The 21,464-nt window shown below is 35.6% G+C and overlaps 1 protein-coding gene across 4 annotated transcripts in view; it reads right to left on the reverse strand.

The window, feature by feature from the left end:
• The window catches only part of SNX13 (sorting nexin 13), a 153,392-nt gene that overhangs the window by 125,510 nt on the left and 6,418 nt on the right, over positions 1-21,464 (reverse strand). For 2 of the 4 annotated variants that reach the window (XM_067042605.1, XM_059073778.2), the window contains exon 2: positions 5,418-5,547. The exons of the other annotated variants lie outside the window; for them this stretch is intronic. In XM_067042605.1, coding sequence (XP_066898706.1) covers positions 5,418-5,441 — 24 coding nt within the window. In that variant the 5' untranslated portion in view covers positions 5,442-5,547. The remainder of the gene's footprint in view (positions 1-5,417; positions 5,548-21,464) is intronic. 4 annotated transcript variants of the gene reach the window in all.

The following is a 21,464-nucleotide window of genomic DNA, read 5'->3' on the forward strand; positions in this document are numbered from 1 at the left end:
GACCTGTTCTCTTGCTTTTGTTCTCTAGGATGGATCATCTTTCCTCTCTAGCAAAATCTCTATCAAGTTCCCTTCAAGAACCAGATCAAACATATCTTCCATAAAGCGAGTCTTCCCTCATAGGCACCTCTCCCTCTTCCCAGATAGAATGTTCAGTCCTTGCATTCTCTGCCTCCACTGCACTATTTAAAGTTCTATAATAATTATTTATGAATATCTGCTTTTTCTAAACTAGAAACTTCTTTCATTCTTTGGTCAAACATTTATTAGAAGTCTAGCATGTGCCCCCTATAGCCAGGCTCTGCAAGTAAAGGATTGTTCTGGGCCTCAAGAAGCTCACAATCTTGTGGAGGAAGAGAATTACATATAAAATTATAAAATAATACAGTAAGAAAAATGATAGACATGCATCAGCTATTACAAGGCACTAAAAAGAGGTAGCAGGTAATCTGAGCCAGCCTGAAGGGGAAGAGGGGCGGCAAATCAGAGGAAGCATCCTGAAAAAGGTAACACCTAACATTAATTTCAGAGGATAAGAGTACACAGCCATTCGAAGAAGAGGGCAACGGATAAAGAGAAGACAACAGGAGTAGGCACTGAAGCAAGAAATAGTGTCCCATGGGGAAGTCACTGAAGGTTGTTTTTACAAGGTAGATTGTGAGAAGCATATGGAATGTTCAAGTTAAACCATTCTATCAATTATGGGCAAGATTTGAAATAGGCAGGAAAACCTATGAAGAGTAATTACAGTCATACTCTCTAACAGCCAGAAACAGGTCAGAAGTAGTGGGGATGAACAGATGTCTGCATAGTGGAGAGATATCTAGATAACCCGACCAATAGATCAATAGATTGCATGGACCATGACAAAGAGCCATCACAGCTCTTTAAGCTTGAGTAGTATCTGGCCAAACAACTAGTCACCCCAAACAAGATACAAGAAAGAAGGTTGGGGGATGATAAGTTTGTTGTTTTGCTTTGTGGATGAAGAAGTGAAGTTCAGTATGGGACATGTTCTGAGCAAAGATACATACAGATCTCAAGTGAAGACAGACAGCAAGCAAATGGATAGAGTGATACAAGTTATTTTCAAGGGAATACTGAGGACTACTGATACACAGAATCAGAATTGATTACCACACAGTCATCTAAAAAAAATGAGAATGAAGTAGATCATGAAGAGAGCAGTAAGTCAAGGATGAAATACTGGTAACATCAACATTTTAAGAGGCAGAAAAAGAGAATGAAGCTCATGAAGATGACTGAGAAGATAAGCTTAGAAAGGTATAAAAAGAACCAGTAATGGATGGTTTCCTAAAAAAAAGAATGATCAACAGGTCCAAAACAAGAACAGTTCAGTAAGATAAAAGCCAGTAAATGTCCAGAGGATTTGACAACTAGAAGGTAACTGTTGGTCTTACTGAGAGTGACAACTGTAGAGTAGTGAGTACAAACCAGACTGCAGTAGTTTAGGGGTGAGTGGGAACAGAGTTGTATATAAGTTAGGCTCTACGGAAGGATCCAATAAAGAGTACAAGTAAGATAAGGTATGACTCACAGGGCAGTAGGTGAAGGAATCAATGGTACAAAGAGACTGACCTCTAATAATTTCATTAAAGACAGCTCAGCTTCCAAAGCATAGAATTCTTTAAAGGCAGAGAAAATACCATTTTCAACTTTATCTGCCCATAGCTAGCAAAATTCCTGGAGCATAATAAAAACTCAAAGATTCTGTGATATGCATGAATGACGAAGGGCAGCGGGGGCAGGGGGGAGACACATTAAAAAGAAATACTTCCTAGAAGCATGTATCTCCTGTATCTTCACCCTTGAGAGTTACTACTTTAGAGATTTATTTACATTTAATGAACTTAAAAATGCACAAATATATGGGATATAGAGTGATATACCATGATAATGTCTGTTCAGTCTTTGCCATTCAAATATAATATCTATATAGTTTAGTAAACAACTAAAAATGAAATCAGTAATTGCTACATACTATAAAAGGTATGTGCCTATCCCATCCTCTCATCCACAGCCCTGAGAATGTTATCACTGTATCTACTGCCCCATCCCCAACCTTGTCTACACCAGGAATGTATACCTGACAGAGACAGCCAATGCATACTTTGGCTGTAAACTAAGGCAGACAATGCATACTTTGTGAGACTGGGCTCCATCAGTGATCTGAGCAAGACTCTCTCTCGGTAATTTGAAAAGTTAAAAACTGTTGCCAGCCAATGGTGGACACTGAACCTCAAAAAGGATATATATGTTCTGGGGCTGGAGTAGCCATTTTAAGGGGACATACAGGCCAATCGGTAAGCAAGGAAGCCAACTGAGAAAAACTGAAATGAGGCAGATACACTCTGAAAAGCCAAGATGAGAAACTCTGTGCTTCCCTTAAAGAGAGAGAACTGAGGCTTTGGTCAGCTTTTTAGTTCCCACAGGACCAGCTACATTCCATTTTACTTCCCTGGATTTTCCTTTTTATGTGAGGTAACTGGGGTATATTTCTTTTCCTTACAATCAAGAGTCACAAATGGAAAAATTCCTAAACAAGATGAGATAAATGCCAACAATACAGAAGTAGTTTTTGTTTCTTTAAGTCTAAACAGATACTACACACTGTACCACAAAAGTAGTTAGGAATTCTAATCCTAGCTGGTTTCTACTCCTAGCTCTGCTCAAAGATCATGTGTACCTGAGCAATCAAAATGTCTCTCAACCTTTGTTTACTCACTTCTAAAAGGAAATGGATTACAGACTTCTTATATATACTTAAATGGCTTAAAAATTAACTTGAGATGATAGTGTGAGGGGTGTGTATGTGTATATACAACAAATTCAAAGATATACTCAAAGCAACTCTGGAAGTCTTTCGTGAATTTCTCTAACTGCAAGAAGAATGTAAACTTGGAGTATAAAAGGGCTCTTTCCTAAAACCCTTAACTGGATTATATGTAATAAATTATTTTTCTATTGAGATCATCACTAAGGCTACCAGAAATCCAAAAAGCAGTACCTGAGATAAATGTAGTATCTATGTGAAAATATGATACTGCCGTTCAGGACAAAGTACTCATCTACTACACTGCCTCCATTCTTGGACTTCTTAAAAATGCCTACCTACAATGGTCTAAACCATCTTCTGAGGGACTCCTTAAGTATAGATCACCATGCTCTGAGTTATAAGAATGACCCCCACCACACTGGGCCACAGTTAAAAGGGTGGATTTCTAAGGCTGGTTTATTGGTCTGTGAGACAGCCTGACAGAATAGCTCTATCAAATAATATAGGTAACCCAGAGTAAATGGTGACTCTGATCTGGCCAATAAAGTCTTCTCTTGGGACTGTCAGTTGATGGTGATGGGAATAAAAGCAGCAGTGAGGCAGTAACAAGAGTCAGTCAGGATGGCACAGCACCAGCACAGGCACTTACAAAAGCCTAATGCTAGGAGTGTCACAGGTTACCCACGTAGCTAGATCAGTATTATATAAATTGTACATGACCTTCTGGTGACCAGATATGTGTTGTATCCATAACTCCAGTCTACATCTCAATCTATCTGAAATCATGCAAGGCAGATGTTTCTGATGTATTGTGAAGTCTGGCTATCTAATAAGGCTCTTCTTTCACTGATTTCACCACTACCTTATAATAAAATTCTTGTCGACTACAGGATTATTCTAGAATTCCTCCGTGTATTACATCCTTAAAAAAAAAAAGTCTACCATACCGAATACTTTTCAAAAAGCTAAATGCGTTCTATGTACCTTTTAGTAGGTCTCTATCTTCTAAAACTAAAGAAATAAAAATAATAACCTTCAGATTCTTTCCTCAGTACTATAGATGTAAGTTTATACTCTCTTTTCTCTGTTAACAGAAAAACTCAATTAGATCTTCCAGAGCTGACATTAGCTTCTTAACTTTTTTTCTTCCTTGGCAAACATAATTTAGTGAGGGTCATTTTATGATAAAAAACAAATTAAAAAATGAATTATTGAAAGAAATAGGCAGACTTCAATAATGTCAGAAGGTTATTATTTAGTCCAAACTGAATCAAAATTAGCCTTATCTAAAAAACCTCAGATATCTGATGACTATTTAACCTATCTTAAACCATTTACTTTAAATTTTCTACACTATCCATTTATCAAGTATAACACAAGGCACTATTTTCATAAAGATGTTATAGTGATAGGATCGCCCTCAAATGTCAAGAGACTCAAAAAACAATTCCCAAACCCTTGGTAAAAGTAGAAGACAAAGAAATGTGACCTGCACTAAAAGTCAGTTAAAACCTAAAAATAACTTTTTGAAGGTTCCCAAGACTATTTTTGTTACTGTTTTTCCCTATTTTTTCTTTTTCATTATTTTCATTTTATCTTGCACAGTAGGGAGATTTACATTTACTTAGACCTCTAAAACCGTTCTCTGGGTTCTATGAACATAAATACAGTGAGAGAAAAGAAATGAAGGAGCACAACTTCACTTCAGTTTGAATGAAATGAACAAAGCAAAATCATATTCAATAAACAAATAAACCACTGGAACAAAGATAAACCCGTTTGAAAAATCTACTGTATAAAATGTACTAAGTAAGAGTTGATATCCTAAAAAAAAACAACAAAAAACTGATCTTTGGCTCATTTTCTTTTTCAAGTCACCATGATCTTACATAGGAGAGTAGAAGGGAAACAAATAAACAAACAAATCTGGGGATATGTAAAATGGTACAGCCACCGTGTAAAACGGTTTGACAGTTACTCAAAAATTTAAACATACAATTACCATATGACCAAGAAATTTCACTCCTAGGTATATATCCAAAAAGACTAAAAGCTCAAACAAATACATATACATACATGTTCACAGCAGCACTATTCACAACAGCCAAAAGATAAAAATAGCCCAAATGTCCACTAATGAACGAATGGATAAACAAATTGTGGTTTCTACTTACAACAGAGTATTTATTATACAATCATATAAAGGAATGAGGCAGTACTGATATATGCTACAACATGGATAGCACATTATGTTAAGTGAACGAAGCCAGGCACAAATGGTCAAATACTGTATGATTTCATTATATGAAATACCCAAAAAAGATAAATCCATAGAGACAGAATGCAGACTGGTGGCTGCCAACTGCTGGGAGGAGAATAAAATGGGGAACAAGTGTAACTCAGGGGGATGAAAATGTTCTGAAACTAGATAAAGGTGGTGGCTACACAACTTTGTGATTGTACGAAATGCCAATAAATTGTTCACTTTAAAATGGTAACTTTATGTTATGTCAATTTCAATTTCACCTCAATTTTTTGAAAACTTAAGGGAAAAAAACTGGGTCAGTTGTTAGAAGACAATTTCTAAACCCAGGTTCTAGGCCAGCCACTTATAGCTGACCTCTCTGAGCCTCAATTTCTTCATCTGTAAACGGGTTGGAAACAGATGATATCCAAGCTTCCTCTCGTTAACTGGTGCTCTATATCTGCAGCTCTGAATTTTTAAAGAATTGTATCATATAGGAATATATCTGAAAAACAAAGCATGAAGTACTGGTTAATGTTCTCAGCAAGTTTTACAGGAAAGTCATTAAAAAGTTTAACAAAACTGCTTCTCCTAATGACTTTAAATAAAGTGGACATAAACATTAAAAGGAATGTCAATGAAGGCAATTCTGAAAGAAGTAAAACTAATGTGTTCTAAGATTGTAATTTTCTAGTAGTCAAGCTATATCCAAGGATACAAATTAGAGAATCTAACCACAATTATAAATAAATAAATAGATGAAATTTGAGAATCTAAAAGAAAGACTGGATTAAATAACTCTCAGGCATTTTCCCCTAATATCAATTCTTTCAGGCTTTGAGAGGTGCTGAGAATCATATAATCTGCCGTCACTGAATGTGGGTAGTCTATATTCCAATTTAGAGTTAATCTATATACACCTAAGAATAAAGTAAACCATAAAAGAGCCTAAATAGTGTTCTCATGATGCTACTTCTACAAGTTAGCAGACTAAAGCCACATGAGCAAGCCAAAATTTTCCTCAGGAAGCAGCTTTGGATATACTCTAACATAATAAACGTTGAGCTGAGTTATCAGAATTTACCACCATACAGTATAGCAGAAATAATTTTGGCCTAGAAAATTTAAGCCAAATGATGTCAGTTGCCACAGCCAAAGAAAAATCTTATTAACATTCCTATGAATAGTCTAAATCTGTATTGGCAAAACTAAACTATGAAATGTCCCCACAAATGACTGAAACAACTAAGTAGCTGTGCAGAGTTTTTTAATAAATATCAACTGACTTAGAAAAATGAGTACCATTCATACCCACCTAAACATAGGTAAATCAATGAATGCAATCCACAAAGAGAAAAGGAAAACAAGCACCATTTAGCATAATTCCTCCTCAGTTTTCATCTTGCTAATAAGCACATCTGAAAACTATGAATACAAAAGATACATATAAAAAAATACATGTCACAACCTAGCTGTTAAAAGCATCCTTTTGATGTAACCTAAATCCCTACGACCCATCATAGGTATCATATGCTTCGTGTCACAACCTCAAAAAGTTACTTTTACTTTCATAATTCAAACACATGTGAAATGAAGTCACTGTATACAAAATCATCTAATTTTAAAAAGTACAAAAGCTTTAATCATGGACATATATTTTGCTCAGTAAGGGCATATGGGTTTTAATTACTAGTTGACATGATATACTGTAATTATGCAAAAGTACATTTTCCACTAAGCATACAATTTTCTTATTTCTACATCAGGCTATTACCAAATTTACTACTTTACTACTTACCCTATTCTGACCAAAAATATATTAAAAAATTTTGATAATGTTTTTGAATGAACTCTTCATTCAAAAGTAATTCCACAGTTCATTTGCATAACTAGGGTAGCTCTTGAACTCTGCAAGTATTATACTTTAAAACGCTTTCTTTAATTTAAAAGAAATATAAACTTTCTGCACTCCACTGACAGTGATATCTGATGTTCTCATCTTCCAAGTTTAACAATGCAAAAAAATCAAGTTACATGTCAAATTAATCAAATGAGTTGCAGTAAACCAACTTATTCTGACAACAAATTTGAATCAGTGTAACAATTATAAATTTCTAGTCTCATATATAGTTTATACTTTAATCTAGGCTGAACAGTTTCTTTGTGAAACTGACTTCAATTCTCTATGGATAAAATTGTAATGTACAAATAAGGAAAGTTTGCGTAGATAATATACAAGGTCCCGTTTCACTGTTTCTAAGTGTATATCATTTCTTCAATGTTGAAAAAAATCTGGAATTGGGCAATTAAAATTGTTCCTGAAAAGCATCAAGTGTAAAAGTAAAGAAATAGCAAAGGCTTTGCCACTGTTAGGTACAGCAAAGTGTCCAACTCACACAAGCAAGCACGCTGGAGGGAGCAGAGCTATGCTCTGCAGACCTAACCAAGCCTTGACACTCCAGATCCTCCTCCTGCCAGCATCAGGACAAAAAAGACCAGGCCCCTAACCAGTCACCTAGCAGCCTGCGGAACAGCAGCATGACACTCTGGGTCTCTCCATGGATCTTATGCAACCAATCCAAACCCCTTAACAAAGAGAAGAATACAAAGCTAGGACTTTCTATTAAGTTCAACCCCAGGTCTTACTCCTGAGAGCCACTCACCCAACTTCCAACTTTCATCCACCATGGGACTGCAGAATGTATTTTCCAGACTAACTGTGAACCCACTATGCCCTGTTATCTTTGGTCACTACCAAAAGATAAATTTATTACAGTTATCAGTCCTCTCCTGTACTCTAACCACTGTACTGTTCTTCTTTTTGCCTCCTTTATCCAACCTCCCACTGCTTACCTTCCTCCCAAAACCTCCCTCTAGGTTTACTCTACTCCAGCGTAAAAATAAATGGATCTATATCATCAACAATTTCACTGTTTGCTTTAAGTAAAAGCTGCTTCTCCTGCCTCAACGGTTGCTTATTCTTTCATTTATCATGTACTCCAACTTCAAGATGCAGGGTCATGTTCCTAACCCTAACTCCCAGCCAGTTTCCTGTAAAAAAAACAAACAAAATAAAACAAAACCCTGTCACTGTGCAACTGCTGCACATTAGAATTCCCAGGGGCATTCTAAAGCCCCACTGCCCAGGTTACACCCCATACAAATTAAATCTGAATACCTGAGGATGCGAGCTAGCCATTAGAATTTCCAACCTGCAGCGAAGTTAGGGTAACAGCATTAGCAGTTTGTAAAGTTCCCCAAGTGATTCCAATATGCAGTCAAAGGTGCAAACCACTGATCCCCAAGGCACTCCTAATCATTCACTCAAAACTCTTTACATGCTTCTGTCCTAAGTACTACATAACCTTGAATTATTTCAACATGCATCCACCCAACATTGTTTTTCGGTTTTTTTTTTTTGGCCACGCCATGCAGCTTGTGGGATCTCAGTTACCCAACAAAGGACTGAACCCAGGCCACAGCAGTGAAAGCGCCCAATCCTAACCACTAGACCACCAGGGAACTCCCAACACTCTACTTTAATATCATAAGCATTTCACCTCTACCGACATTCACTGCAAGTCCATTTTAGCCACTTTAAGACCACCTCCAGACTTCATCACCCTGTCTTCTCTGAATGGGAAATGTGAAAATTAACTATCTTACTCTCTGATCACAATCTTCCAGTTCTAAATTAGTTAAACCTACTGCATCTATTTTTCATTACCATTCAGAATTGCAGACACTTAATTCTTCTACTTTCTCCTTACTTAGCCCACTTCTGCATTCACTTCCCTATCTACACTGGACTGCACAGTTCACCATTTCAACCACTCTCTTGCCAATATCTTCATTTATCACATTATGTTGGAATTGTCTATTTATTTTCCTGTATATACCATATACCTAAGTCTCATGAGATCATAAAACGTATGTTTTATTCATTGATGTATTCCTGTTGACAAGTATAACATCTGGCACGTCCAGTATACTCTGAATAAGTATATATCAAATCCACAGATCTTCTCAGTAATCATCTAAATCAATGTGATATACACATCAATATTTTTTCCTAGTGACATCTTCACCAGATTACCTTCCTTTCATATCATTAATTGGCATCTTAATACTTCAATTTCACTTGCCCTTTGTTTCTGTGTCAAATCAATTCAGTGAGCACCTATCTATACAGCAGAGGGAAGGGGAGAAGACAGGAGTATAAAGTGTAACAATAAACACTACTGGAAAAATTAGATTAACACTTGAGAAACTTATAAAAGTGGGAAAAGATAATTTACAGCACCACTTTTAAGAGTAATTTTTTTAACTTAATGAAAATTTTCTCTCATGTGTATTAAATATAAAGAAAGGTATAGAAGTATGTACCCAGACTGCTTTTAAAACAGAAAAAGCAAATACTTTCACTTCTTACTAAATACACTTCTGCACTGGTTTACTTTTCAAGCAGCATGAACTTTTTAACAAATATATATTGCAAATAATACTTTATTCTTTTTAGATTACACATACCACTTTTCCTACAAAAGACACACCATATCCTTAACTCATTTTATTTACATTCAATTAACAGTCATTTAAAATGTTTAAGTGAATACACTATTATGGATGTTTATTTCTATCAAGCAATGACGGTAAAGGCTGTCATAAAATCTGTACTCCAGCAAGTGAAAAACATGAAACTAACATCCTGTTTAAGAAAGCAAGACAAAACAATTGGTCAAATTATGGTAATAACGAGAGAATAGCTTAATACACATAACCTTTAAAATGAACTGGAAAATCTTAAAAAACAGATATGTATTTGTATATTGTCAAAGTTTAATTAGGTAGTAAATAAAATTTTTAAAACGTTAATAAGTATAAAAGAAGGTGGAGATGATGACAGCAGACACATTGCTGCAAGTGACTGTGAAGAGGCAGCGGGACCATAATCAGAGATGATCCTCAAGAATATGACTGAGCTGTGATTCCTGGACATGTAGTGCTGCTGAAAGAATAAGCCGGCCTAGTTAGGGATCTGCAAAGTCAAGACCCAGAAACTCGGAATGTGCCGGGAGAAAAAATAATGCATAAGCACACCAAAAATCATGAAATAATAGAGCCAGGAATTCAGGAGAAGGTAAACAGATTATTACAGACAGAGAGGGCAGGACTAGAAATAAACAGTCTCTGCTTTTGGAGGATTCCTCCTTCTCTAGGGGGTGCGGTTAACCATGAAAACACTCAAAGCATGGCAACTGATGATTGGAACACTGCAGAATTTTAGGTTACTGTAGCTAGCTACTCTACTACAGAGCAGAGTGATTTTTAATTACCTAGCACTACTACAATGTAAACCAAATGCCTCATCACCCTCAAATTCTCAGTAAAGTCTTCTATCAACACACACACACATACCTAATATGATAATAAAATTTAAGAAAAAAATTATTTTTTCAAAATTCAAGCTGGGGAAAACTATAATGGCTTAATTTCAACTCGATTTTTATATATTTAGTTTGTCTTGTTTATGTGATCCTTGATACCATTTCCTGAAGCTAATTACAGAAAATATACTACAAATTTTAAATATCTTTTGACACAAAAAGCACAGTCAACAAAATTGGACTATGTCAGAATTTTTAAATGCTGTGCTGCAAATGATACCCTCAAGAAAATGAAATGCCAACCCATAGAATAAGAAAAAATATTTGTAAATCATATACCTAATAATGAACTTCTACCTGGAATATACAAAGAACTGTTAAAACTAAGAGGGACTTCCCTAGTGGCGCAGTGGTTGGGAGTCCGCCTGCTAACACAGGGAACACAGGTTCAATCCCCGGTATGGGAGGATCCCACATGCTGCAGAGCAGCTAAGCCTGTGCGCCACAACTACTGAGCCGGTGCACAACAACTACTGAGCCCATGTGCTGCAACTACAGAAGTCCACGCGCCTAGAGCCCATGCTCCGCAACAAAAGAAGCCACCACAATGAGAAACCCGCGAACCACAATGAAGAGTAGCTCCCGTTCCCTGCAAAGAGAGAAAGCCTGCGCATAGCAACAAAGACCCAACGCAGCCAAAAGAATATATATAAAAATAAATTAAATAAATAAATAAATAAAAACTGACTAAGAAATCATCTAATTTTAAAATGAGCACAAGATATGAGTACACATTTCTCCAAAGAAGATAATATAAGCATATGAAAAAATGTTCAACATTATTAGACATTAGGGAAATGCAAATCAAATACACTACAAGATATCACTTCTCACCCACCAGATGGCTATAATCAAAAAGACAGATTATAACAAATATTCTTGAGGATGCAGAGAAATTAGAAGCCTCCTATACTGCTGGTGGGAATAAAAATGGTGCAGTATTTCTGAAGACAATTTACAGTTCCTCAAAAGGTTAAACATAGAGTTACCATATGATTCAGCAGCTCCATGCTTAGTATATACCCTAGAGAAATGAAAACATGTCCATACAAAAACGTGTACACAAGTGTTCATAGCAGCATTACTGATAATAGCCCAAAAGTGAAAATAACCCAATGTCCATCAATAAATGAAAGAATACACAAAATGTGGTGTTTCTATAAAATGGATTACTAGGCAATAAAAAGAAATTTGAAATACTGATGCATGCTACAATATGTATGAAACTTGAAAACATGTTAAGTGCAAGAAGCCAGTCATAAAGACCACAACACTGTATGATTCCATTTATATAAAGTGTCTGTAACAGGCAAATCCATGGAGATAGACTTGTGATAGCCTGGGGCTCAAGGCAGGGAAGATTTGGGAGTGACAGCTAAAGGGTAAGGGTTTTCCTGTTTGAGGGTAATGAGTTCTACAACTTACTGTGGCAACAGATGCACAACTCTGTGAACATACTAAGAGCCACTGAACTGTACTCATGTATGGTATATAAATTATGTCAATAAAGCTGTTTTTTAAATTACTACTTACTAAACAACAAAGAGAAGTAAAATAAATAAGAAAAAGAGGCTGAAGTCCAGACACACAGATCAATGGAACAAAACAGATTCGTGATAAAAACAATTCTAGAAGCAAGTATCTAAAAAGATAAAGTGCAGAAAAGGCACTACCTTTACTGCAGTGGTTCTCAGCCAAGGGCAATTATTCCCCCAGGAAACATTTAGCAATGTATGGAGACATTTTTGGTTATCCAAATGGGGGGTGGGTATCACAGAGGCTAAGGATTTTGCTGTGTGCATCCTACACAGCATCCTAATGCACAAGATAATCATCCACAACAGTGAAGAGGAGAAAGAGGATGAGAGAGAGGAGGAAGAACTTCCCTCCTCGTGGCGCACTGGTTAAGAATCTGCCTACCAATGCAGGGGACACGGGTTCAAGCCCTGGTCCAGGAAGATCCCACATGCCGCGGAGCAACTAAACCCTTGTGCCACAACTACTGAGCCTGCACTCTAGAGCCCGTGAGCCACAACTACTGAGCCCACATGCCACGACTACTGAAGCCCACACACCTAGAGCCCCTTCTCTGCAACAAGAGAAGCCACCGCAACGAGAAGCCCATGCAACACAACGAAGAGTAGCCCCTGTAACTAGAGAAAGCCCGTGCACAGCAACAAAAGACCCAAAGCAGCCAAAAATAAATTTAATTAATTAATTTTTTCTAAAAAAGAGCAGGAGGAAGAGGAGGAAGAAAGATGGCGAGATTATCAATTCTGGATTAAAAAGACACAACAATGATATTGCTGGATTAGATCCTAGTTCAAACTGAGGAAATCTGAATATACTATTACATGATAATAGGGTATTAGTGGTAATCTTATTAGGTGCAACAATACTGCTGTAGTTATATCAAAAACATCCTTATTCTTGGGCAATTCATGAGGGTATTTTCAGAAGTGACTTATAATACCTGCAGTTTACTTTAAAATGGTTCAGCTACAATATCAACATAAATGGCACATAGAGAGTCAGAGATAAAACAAATATAAAAAAATTTGAACAAATCTGGGTAATTGGTACTTGGGTGCTAATGGCAACATTTTTCAAAGTTTCTGTATGTTTGAAAGTTTGCATTATAAAAAACTGATAAAAATTATGAGTATTTTTCCCCTATAAAATACCTAACAAAAGTACTAAAAATATGTAGAAAACAACTAAAACTATGTAGAATTTCTGACTAAAAAATGATAAATCATTGTATAATCTACGGACAGGAGAGCTCTTAAATGGCAAAATCTGTAGGAAAGGACTGACATTTCTGACAACATATAATTAATTTTTATTAATATTTATAAAATCCATAAGTTAAATATATATATACTTGTAAAAATATAGGCATCATATACAAGAAAACATTAAAATCCATGAGTAAAGGAATGTTATAAATCATTAAGAAATAGACCAATACTCCAAGAAGAAAAATAGGATAGGAACAGACAATTCAAAACTGAAAATACAAATGGCCAATAAGCATATGAAAAATTATCAACCTCACTGGCAATCAAAGAAATTCAAACTATTAAAGCAAGAATTTTTCACCTATTGATAGGCAAGCATGAAAAATTAAGTCAAATTTGTTCATAATAAAAAAAGTCTAAGCATAAGATTAAAAAGTACAAAGGATGCTGCTGACATTTGTTTTAAATACAATTAATTTTTTTCTTAATATCCTACCACCGGTACTTTATTATTTTTTTAATATATCTTTATTGGAGTATAACTGCTTCACAATGCTGTGTTAGTTTCTATTGTACAACAAAGTGAATCAGCCATCTGCATACATATATCTCCATATCTCCTCCCTCTTGAGCCTCCCACCCACCTTCCCTATCCCACCTCTCTAGGTGGTCACAAAGCACCGAGCTGATCTCCCTGGGCTATGTGGCTGCTTCCCACTAGCTAACTATTTTACATTTGGTAGTGTATATATGTCCATGCCACTCTCTCACTTCGCCCCAGCTTCCCCCTCCTCCCTGCCCGCGCCCCACCCCCCACTGTGTCCTCAAGTCCATTCTCTATGTCTACATTTTTATTCCTGCCCTGCCACTAGGTTCACTGTAGCACTATTTACATAGCCAGGAAATGGAAGCAACCTAAATGTCCATCAACAGATAAATGGATAAAGATGTGGCACATATATACAACAGAATATTACTCAGCCATTAAAAGAAATGAAATTGAGTTGTTTGTGGTGAGTTGGATGGACCCAGAGTCTATCATACAGAGTGAATAAGTCAGAAAGAGAAAAACAAAAATTGTATGCTAATGCATATACATTGAATACAATTTTTAATATAGTGTTCATCTATTTCTATTTTATTAAATATATTTAATAAGGAATAAAGTGGAATTTAAATGCTGCCTTCTGGGCATTTCCTATAAAACTTAGGATTTTTTCCTCCACTGACTAATAATGAGTTATAATAATATATTTCTAAATAATGAGTCATCTCTGCATATCTGCAATGAATCTCATTTAATTGTAGCACAGTCTTCCTTTAATGTATAATCCGACATTACTCTATTTTACTTATAATTTTTACATGAATGTTCATAGATAAAATTGTTCTGCAAATTTATACTAAGATAGGAGATTGCAAATGTATTTGTATACATGATCCCACTTTTTTAAAAAGTGTACAAACAAAGACCATTATTTCCCAAAAACTGAAGACAGAAATATTAATCGTGGTTACTCTGCATGAAATTTGGAGCAATTATTTTTTCACTATACTTAACTTTGTTTCAAATTTTTATAAGCATGAATCATTTTAAAAAACTACTTGCCAGAAAAGCTATCTTCATTTGAAAAGGAAAAATAATTAGCTGTAAATGCCTGCACAAAGAAAGGAGATCCCTATATAACCTACCTGAGGCTCAAACAAACAACAGAAACAAGTCTTTGAATTAAACTGACATCATCTCTCACAGGTTACGCTATTCCTGTACCTAGGTCAATGTATATGGATAAAGAAAATAGATTTCCACCAAGTTTGTGAGAATTTTAAAACGGTTGAAAATTATGTTGCTAGTAATTTTAATCATATTCTTAGAAATAATTAAACACGCTAAAAATTGTATTTCTTCTAAGACATTTAACAACAAAAAATGATTTTTTAAATTACATTTAAATCATTCCTTTAAAAAGCTCTTTTTCTGAATAACAGAGTTCTAATTCATTACATTTCTTGAAACTACTATGGGAATATTTTAGTGAGGAAGGGAGCTTTATTCCACTATATTTTTCAAGGCCAGAAAGAAAACATCAAAAGGAAATTAAAATGTTGAATGCCCAGGTTTCTCAATAATCTTCCTCCTGTTCCATAAATATCTTGTTCTCTTTAGATTCTGTCACTTTAACACTACTAAAATAAAATGTATTATTTTGATATAATACAGTATTGCATTTGGCATTTCTAACCCAATAATTTGTCTACAGCCTACCCACTCTATTTGAGCCACATTATAGTAAGTACATAAAGATTTTCAGAGGTTTCCCTGGTGGCGCAGTGGTTAAGAATCCGCCTGCCAATGCAGGGGACATGGGTTCGAGCCCTGGTCCGGGAAGAACTCACACGCCACGGAGCAACTAAGCCTTTGCGCCACAACTACTGAGCCTGTGCTCTACAGCCGAGCCACAACTACTGAGCCCACGTGCCACAGCTACTGAAGCCCGTGCGCCTAGAGCCCATGCTCTGCAACAAGAGAAGCCACCGCAATGAGAAGCCCACGCATCACAGCTAAGAGTAGCCCCCACTCTCTGCAACTAGAGAAAGCCCGTGTGCAACAACAAAGACCCAATGCAGCCAAAAACAAATAGGTTTTTTTAAAACAGATCTTCAAACACCAAGGTCATTCTCTCATTACCTCATACTGAAAAATAAACTCAGTCACACAGCAATTCACCTTAAGCTCCTTTTACAAAAGTGAATCAGAAAGAATGAATTTAGTTTATACATTAGAAGACTGTCATTTACCAAAGTGTTCTCTACTACAGTACACAAAACTTTTACTACGGCAGTTAACTATTGCAATGCAAGATAAAACAGGCCATATTCATAAGTGGCCCCCCTTCACCTCATTCATATAAGACTGTAACAATACAAGAATAATAGTCCCAATATTAACAATTCAACTTCTGCTTTTCCCCATAATATATAATCCAAGGGGAAACTACAGTAAACAGAGTTAAATGTTCAAAGCACAGCCTAGCACTGAACTGTCACCAATCTCCTACCTCTCCCTTTCTTCTTTTGAAAAGGAGCATCCTCCGAAACAGTAGGAGCCATGACGTATTAAGTGTTAGTATTAACTGCTTAGTGCTTTGCTAACCACTTTACAAAGATTTCTAAATCTCACAACTCTATGACTTAAGTTATATTACTAACTCTATTCTATAGATGAGGAAACAGCTAAGTCATAGAAGTGGACCATGAACTGAACTTGGTTTAAAATTTAAGCATGGGGCTTCCCTGGTGGCACAGTGATTAAGAAAGAGTCCACCTGCCAGTGCAGGGGACATGGTTTCAAGCCCTGGTCCAGGAAGATCTCACATGCCATGGAGCAACTAAGCCCATGTGCCACAACTACTGAGCCTGCACTCTAGAGTCTGCGAGCCACAACTACTAAGCCCAAGTGCCACAGCTACTGAAGCCCACGTGCCTAGAGCCCGTGCTCTGCAACAAGAGAAGCCACCGCAATGAGAAACCCGCGCACCACAACGAAGAGCAGCCCCCACTCGCCACAACTAGAGAAAGCCCGCACACAGCAACAAAGACCCAACACAGCCAAAAATAAATAAATAAATTTTAAAAATAAAAAAATAAAATTCAAGCATGTCCTGAAGCATTTACACTGACTCTCAAGCAGACTTTTTTTAAAAAAAAGGATGTGGAGTGCATGGGCAAAATACTGCACACATACCTAAGGAATCAAATTAAAGTGATTTAGTAAGATTTAAAAATTCAATTTATCAGAAAAACCTGAAGTAACTAAACTGACACTAATATCTTAGTCCTTGGTACCCCTTAAGAATCTGGTGTAGATTTTATAGGTATTAGTATTCAGATAACTTTCAAGGTATATTCCAGAGTTGGTACAGGTTCAGACAAATTTCCTTCATGTTCCTGAAGGCTATACAGTAACAACTTCACATCAAAACAATGACCCTGAAAGTACTACAAGATGCTCTTAATTCACAACAAAAAATAAAGCTCAACATTGTTCTCTGTTAACTCAGAGATTATGAGCCTTTTTAATCAAGATAAATTCAGACAAGAAGTATACAATCACAAAACGAAATTATACTGAACTGTATTATTTAAAAATATATATAAACTGTTGTATACATTCGCCTTTTAAATTTTTAAGCAATGGAAAGTATTTTTAAACCCATTAAGTGGAGTATAACTTAAAAAATAGAAGTTAAATTATTGTGGCCTGTTTAATTTGCTGGAGGTGGGGGAAGGAAAGGGTGAAGGTTGGGGAAAAAACTGAGAAAACAAGCACACCTACAGACGTAGAGGAGAATAATAAAAGAGGTAAGGGAAAAAATCAACACATCCACAAAGCAACAGTGACAAGGGGGAAAAAATAAGTATAATAAGGAAAATAGAGACATACACAGACTCACCCACAAAGGACCTTGATGGCATAATCTTCAGCTAAGTAAAATGTTATTATCACATGAACACGCCACTCTTTGAAAATAACAATTTATTGTACTATTACATGAATGCGGATAAGCAGCTCCTGAATAAAGGAACTGAATTTACATTCTTAATACCCATATTTAGATGTATAAGTAGAAATCTTATTTGTATTAACTTAGCCCTAAGTCTTTTTCTTAACTTATACTAATTTATACTACACAGTATACTAATACCAATCAAGCTAACTATATAATTCTTTTAAACAAAGGATTTTAATATTCCTCATCTTTCTATTCCCTATGAAAGGAACAATTCAAGAGAAAAGCTTAAATAAATTCTGAGCTACTTAACATAAAACTTTATCAAATTGACAAAAACCTTAGCACTTCCCCTAGCAGAAAACAACACAACACTGGCATTTTTTAAAGCATAATATGAGATTATACTACAACTTTTCCCTTTCACTTCATCTATGGTAAAAGCTTTAGTTGGCAGAAGAAATTATTGGTCAAAAGTTCTAGTTATGACCACAGTATACAAGTGTCACCTCTCTTGATTTCCTCCTGATATTTAGTCTAGATCTAGCTCTTAGTGCAATATATAAATTAGAAAGTTAATAAAAACTGAGAAAGTAAGGGAAAAATTAGATCATCTGCATCAAAGGGGATTATTTTATTTAATTTGACATTTTTAAACTTCCTCAATAAAACAAAGACAGAATACAAAAAACAACTTCAAACACATTCTAAGTTATAAAAAATAAACCACTTGTTATTTACTTCTGAGGAAATAATAATTAAAATCTAGTTATTTCTGAGTTTTACTGTGGGAAGAACTGTGCACAGTACTTAACATGTTATTTCACTTAATACTTAGAACAACCCTATGGGGTATCATTAATTTAAAAGTTACACAGATGAGAAACCTGAGGCTCAAAAAGGTTAATAACTTTCTAAGGTCAAAATACTCTGAAGTGACAAAACAGATTCAAATCCAAATAATCTAACACCAATTGCCACTCTTAACCAAACGCATACACTCTTCTTCAGAAACTAAGAATGTCCCATTTGTGATTAGAAGATATGTGGCAGTGTGGGGGGGAGAGAGAGAGGAGAGAGAGAGAGAGATGATTAACACTCTGAGTCCCAGTATAAAGACTATCTCACTAACTTCTGTAGTTCTATAAAGTTTGCATTAGTGCCTATTATTTGATTGAATATTCTGAGCTATCAGACATTAACCGGTAGAGCTTTCTGGTTCAAAATATATATTTTTATAAATTATAAAATATTCTTAAGCCTAATTGATTTTTCTAAAATTTTTATATAATCAACACACCCACTATTTATAAAGTCCATTATTTCAGTTTCTTTTTCTGTACCTTTATTGTGTTCCACCTTTCAAGTTGTTGCCAACCTCCCTCTAGACCACTTCCTCTTACTCTGCTAACTCTTACCAGAATTAGACTATTGCAACGGTCTGAGTGTTGAGCACTTAGGTAGTACTCAAGAAAAAGTATCTGATGTTAGTAATTAACACTGGACATTCAAGTAGCTAGTTATACTAACAGTTGTGATCTGATTAAACACCCTGAGGAAAGTTCTGAGCAAGAAAAAAATGCCACCTCAAATAATCTCAGGAAGAGAAATCAAGAACAAATTCTACAGTACAATATTATGACTTGGAGAAACATTAGATAACACATAATATCACAGTATCTTAAAATCAGACCATTATTTCCCAAAATCTATGTAATAACTAAACTGCAGTGAAATTTTATTTGACTTAACTCCTCCATTAAAACTGCACTACTTCAGTTTTATAACTTCCAAGCCTCAAATGATCATGAATCCAAGAGTCATTCTCCATACATGTCCTGTTGTCACACAACTCTGGCCTGAAAATAAAAGATGTCACAATACAAAGAATCACAGACTTGCTCACCTGCCAAACCACAGCCAGGCTAAAGATAGCTCCAGGGTTCCAAGAGCAAAACCAATTCAGGTTTAAATGGAGTAACATTCAAGGACTCTCCAATAATGCAGGGCTAAGGTCAAAGGCAAAACAGGATTCACCTTAGGAATTTCACAGCTGCATCAGAATTAAAAGGTCCCTCAGGAAATTGGAGAAAACAGTGCAGTAATCTAACAATGGTGAATTATTCCAGTTGCCTCTGGCATTAACTGAAAGATCATTAAACCAGTTGCAGAATTATTTTATTGAACTTTTCTGGTACATATTATTTCTGAATATACAGTGGAATTACAGATGGGTGAAATGATCTAACAATGCTCTAAGAGTGACATTGAGAGGTATTTTAGGTAAGAGATCGTGGTAGCAGCTGCCCTCCTAGAAAAGGTACCCCCAAACTTCCAACTTTTTGAAATTCATGACTAAATTTTTACTCTTACTTGCAAACTTCGAGACAACATTAAAGGTCATACAAACACGAAACACTGAACAAAGCACCACAAAAATCTGCATTACTGTACTATTATAAACAAAGCTTTAGGTTTATCTAGTTCAGGAATACAAATGAAACCATAAAAAGTAAGTAGTAAGAAACACAAAATAAAATCCAAGTTGTTCTTGCATTTATGATTTGTTACGTGAAAATAACATCAATCTAATCAGATTCTTCTCTGTAGGAAAAATTAAAACAGAATTACATTCTAACTAAATTCTTAATGTTCACTTTTTTTTTTGGTCTAACTTTTGTGTGCGTGTTTGGTGATCCCAAACATAATATTCAACCACAGTGTACTATTTTAAAAAGCCCAATGGACAGAGATAATAACCAATTCTTGAAGGGTAATTAATGTGATAGTTTAAATTTATCAAAGACCATTTCTGTCTTAGTAATTTTTCAATTTTACTTTCATTTTGCTGGAGGGAATATTCAACATTCTTTTATTTGACAGATATTTAGTGAGGACTAAGCATTAAGCTCTGTTCCAGACACTGGAATACAATGGTAAGCCGCACATTCAGGAGTTTACGCGAATATGTAATATACAGGGGTAGGGACCAAGTATTACTTTTACCAAGGCAATGGAATTCAGCTACGTCTTTCAGTAAAATGTGGTAGACCTCTTAAGGAGATATAAAGAGTCTTTTCATAAAAACAAAACAAAAGACAAATTCAATTTCTTTTTTTTTTTTTTGCTCCTCTGTTCTTTTTTTTTTTTTTCCACTTCTCACTGTCAATTAGCTTGGAGCAAATAGACATAGTAGAAATGGGCTGACTCTTCAGTTGTAAGAAGCAGCTCATTTTAGAGCTGCCATGTCATCCAAACTGGTAGTCTTACCTGGAGTTATAAGGCAAATGCAAGTAATTACCTTCTAATTACATTCTCCAACCTTTTATTCCTCTTAATTTTTCACCTTTTAATTATGTAATTTGTTTTAGTCTGACAAAAGACCTCAAAGCTTCAGCTGAATGATGGCCAAACTGGCACCAGTTAGCTCTGATAGTGAATTTTCTGAGGGCAGGTTTCAGGTCAGACACAACTGCAGCTCCAGAACTTAGCATGTGCCTACCACAGAGTAGGGGTATTTATGTTTGGTGAACAAAGTGATCCACAAATATTAATCTCCAGTAGTACAAGTTACAACCAAAGCCTTATAAAAATTGTATTAAACAATTAAGAATTAAGAACTTATTAATTTATTTCTTAAGAATCTAACAGGATTTTAATAATTTACCAGGGTTGATTAAAAATAAAGGATTTCTTTTCCCACAAATATTTCACACTATGTAC

This window comes from Kogia breviceps, chromosome 9 (assembly GCF_026419965.1).
Source record: "Kogia breviceps isolate mKogBre1 chromosome 9, mKogBre1 haplotype 1, whole genome shotgun sequence".
Taxonomy (NCBI): domain Eukaryota; kingdom Metazoa; phylum Chordata; class Mammalia; order Artiodactyla; family Physeteridae; genus Kogia; species Kogia breviceps.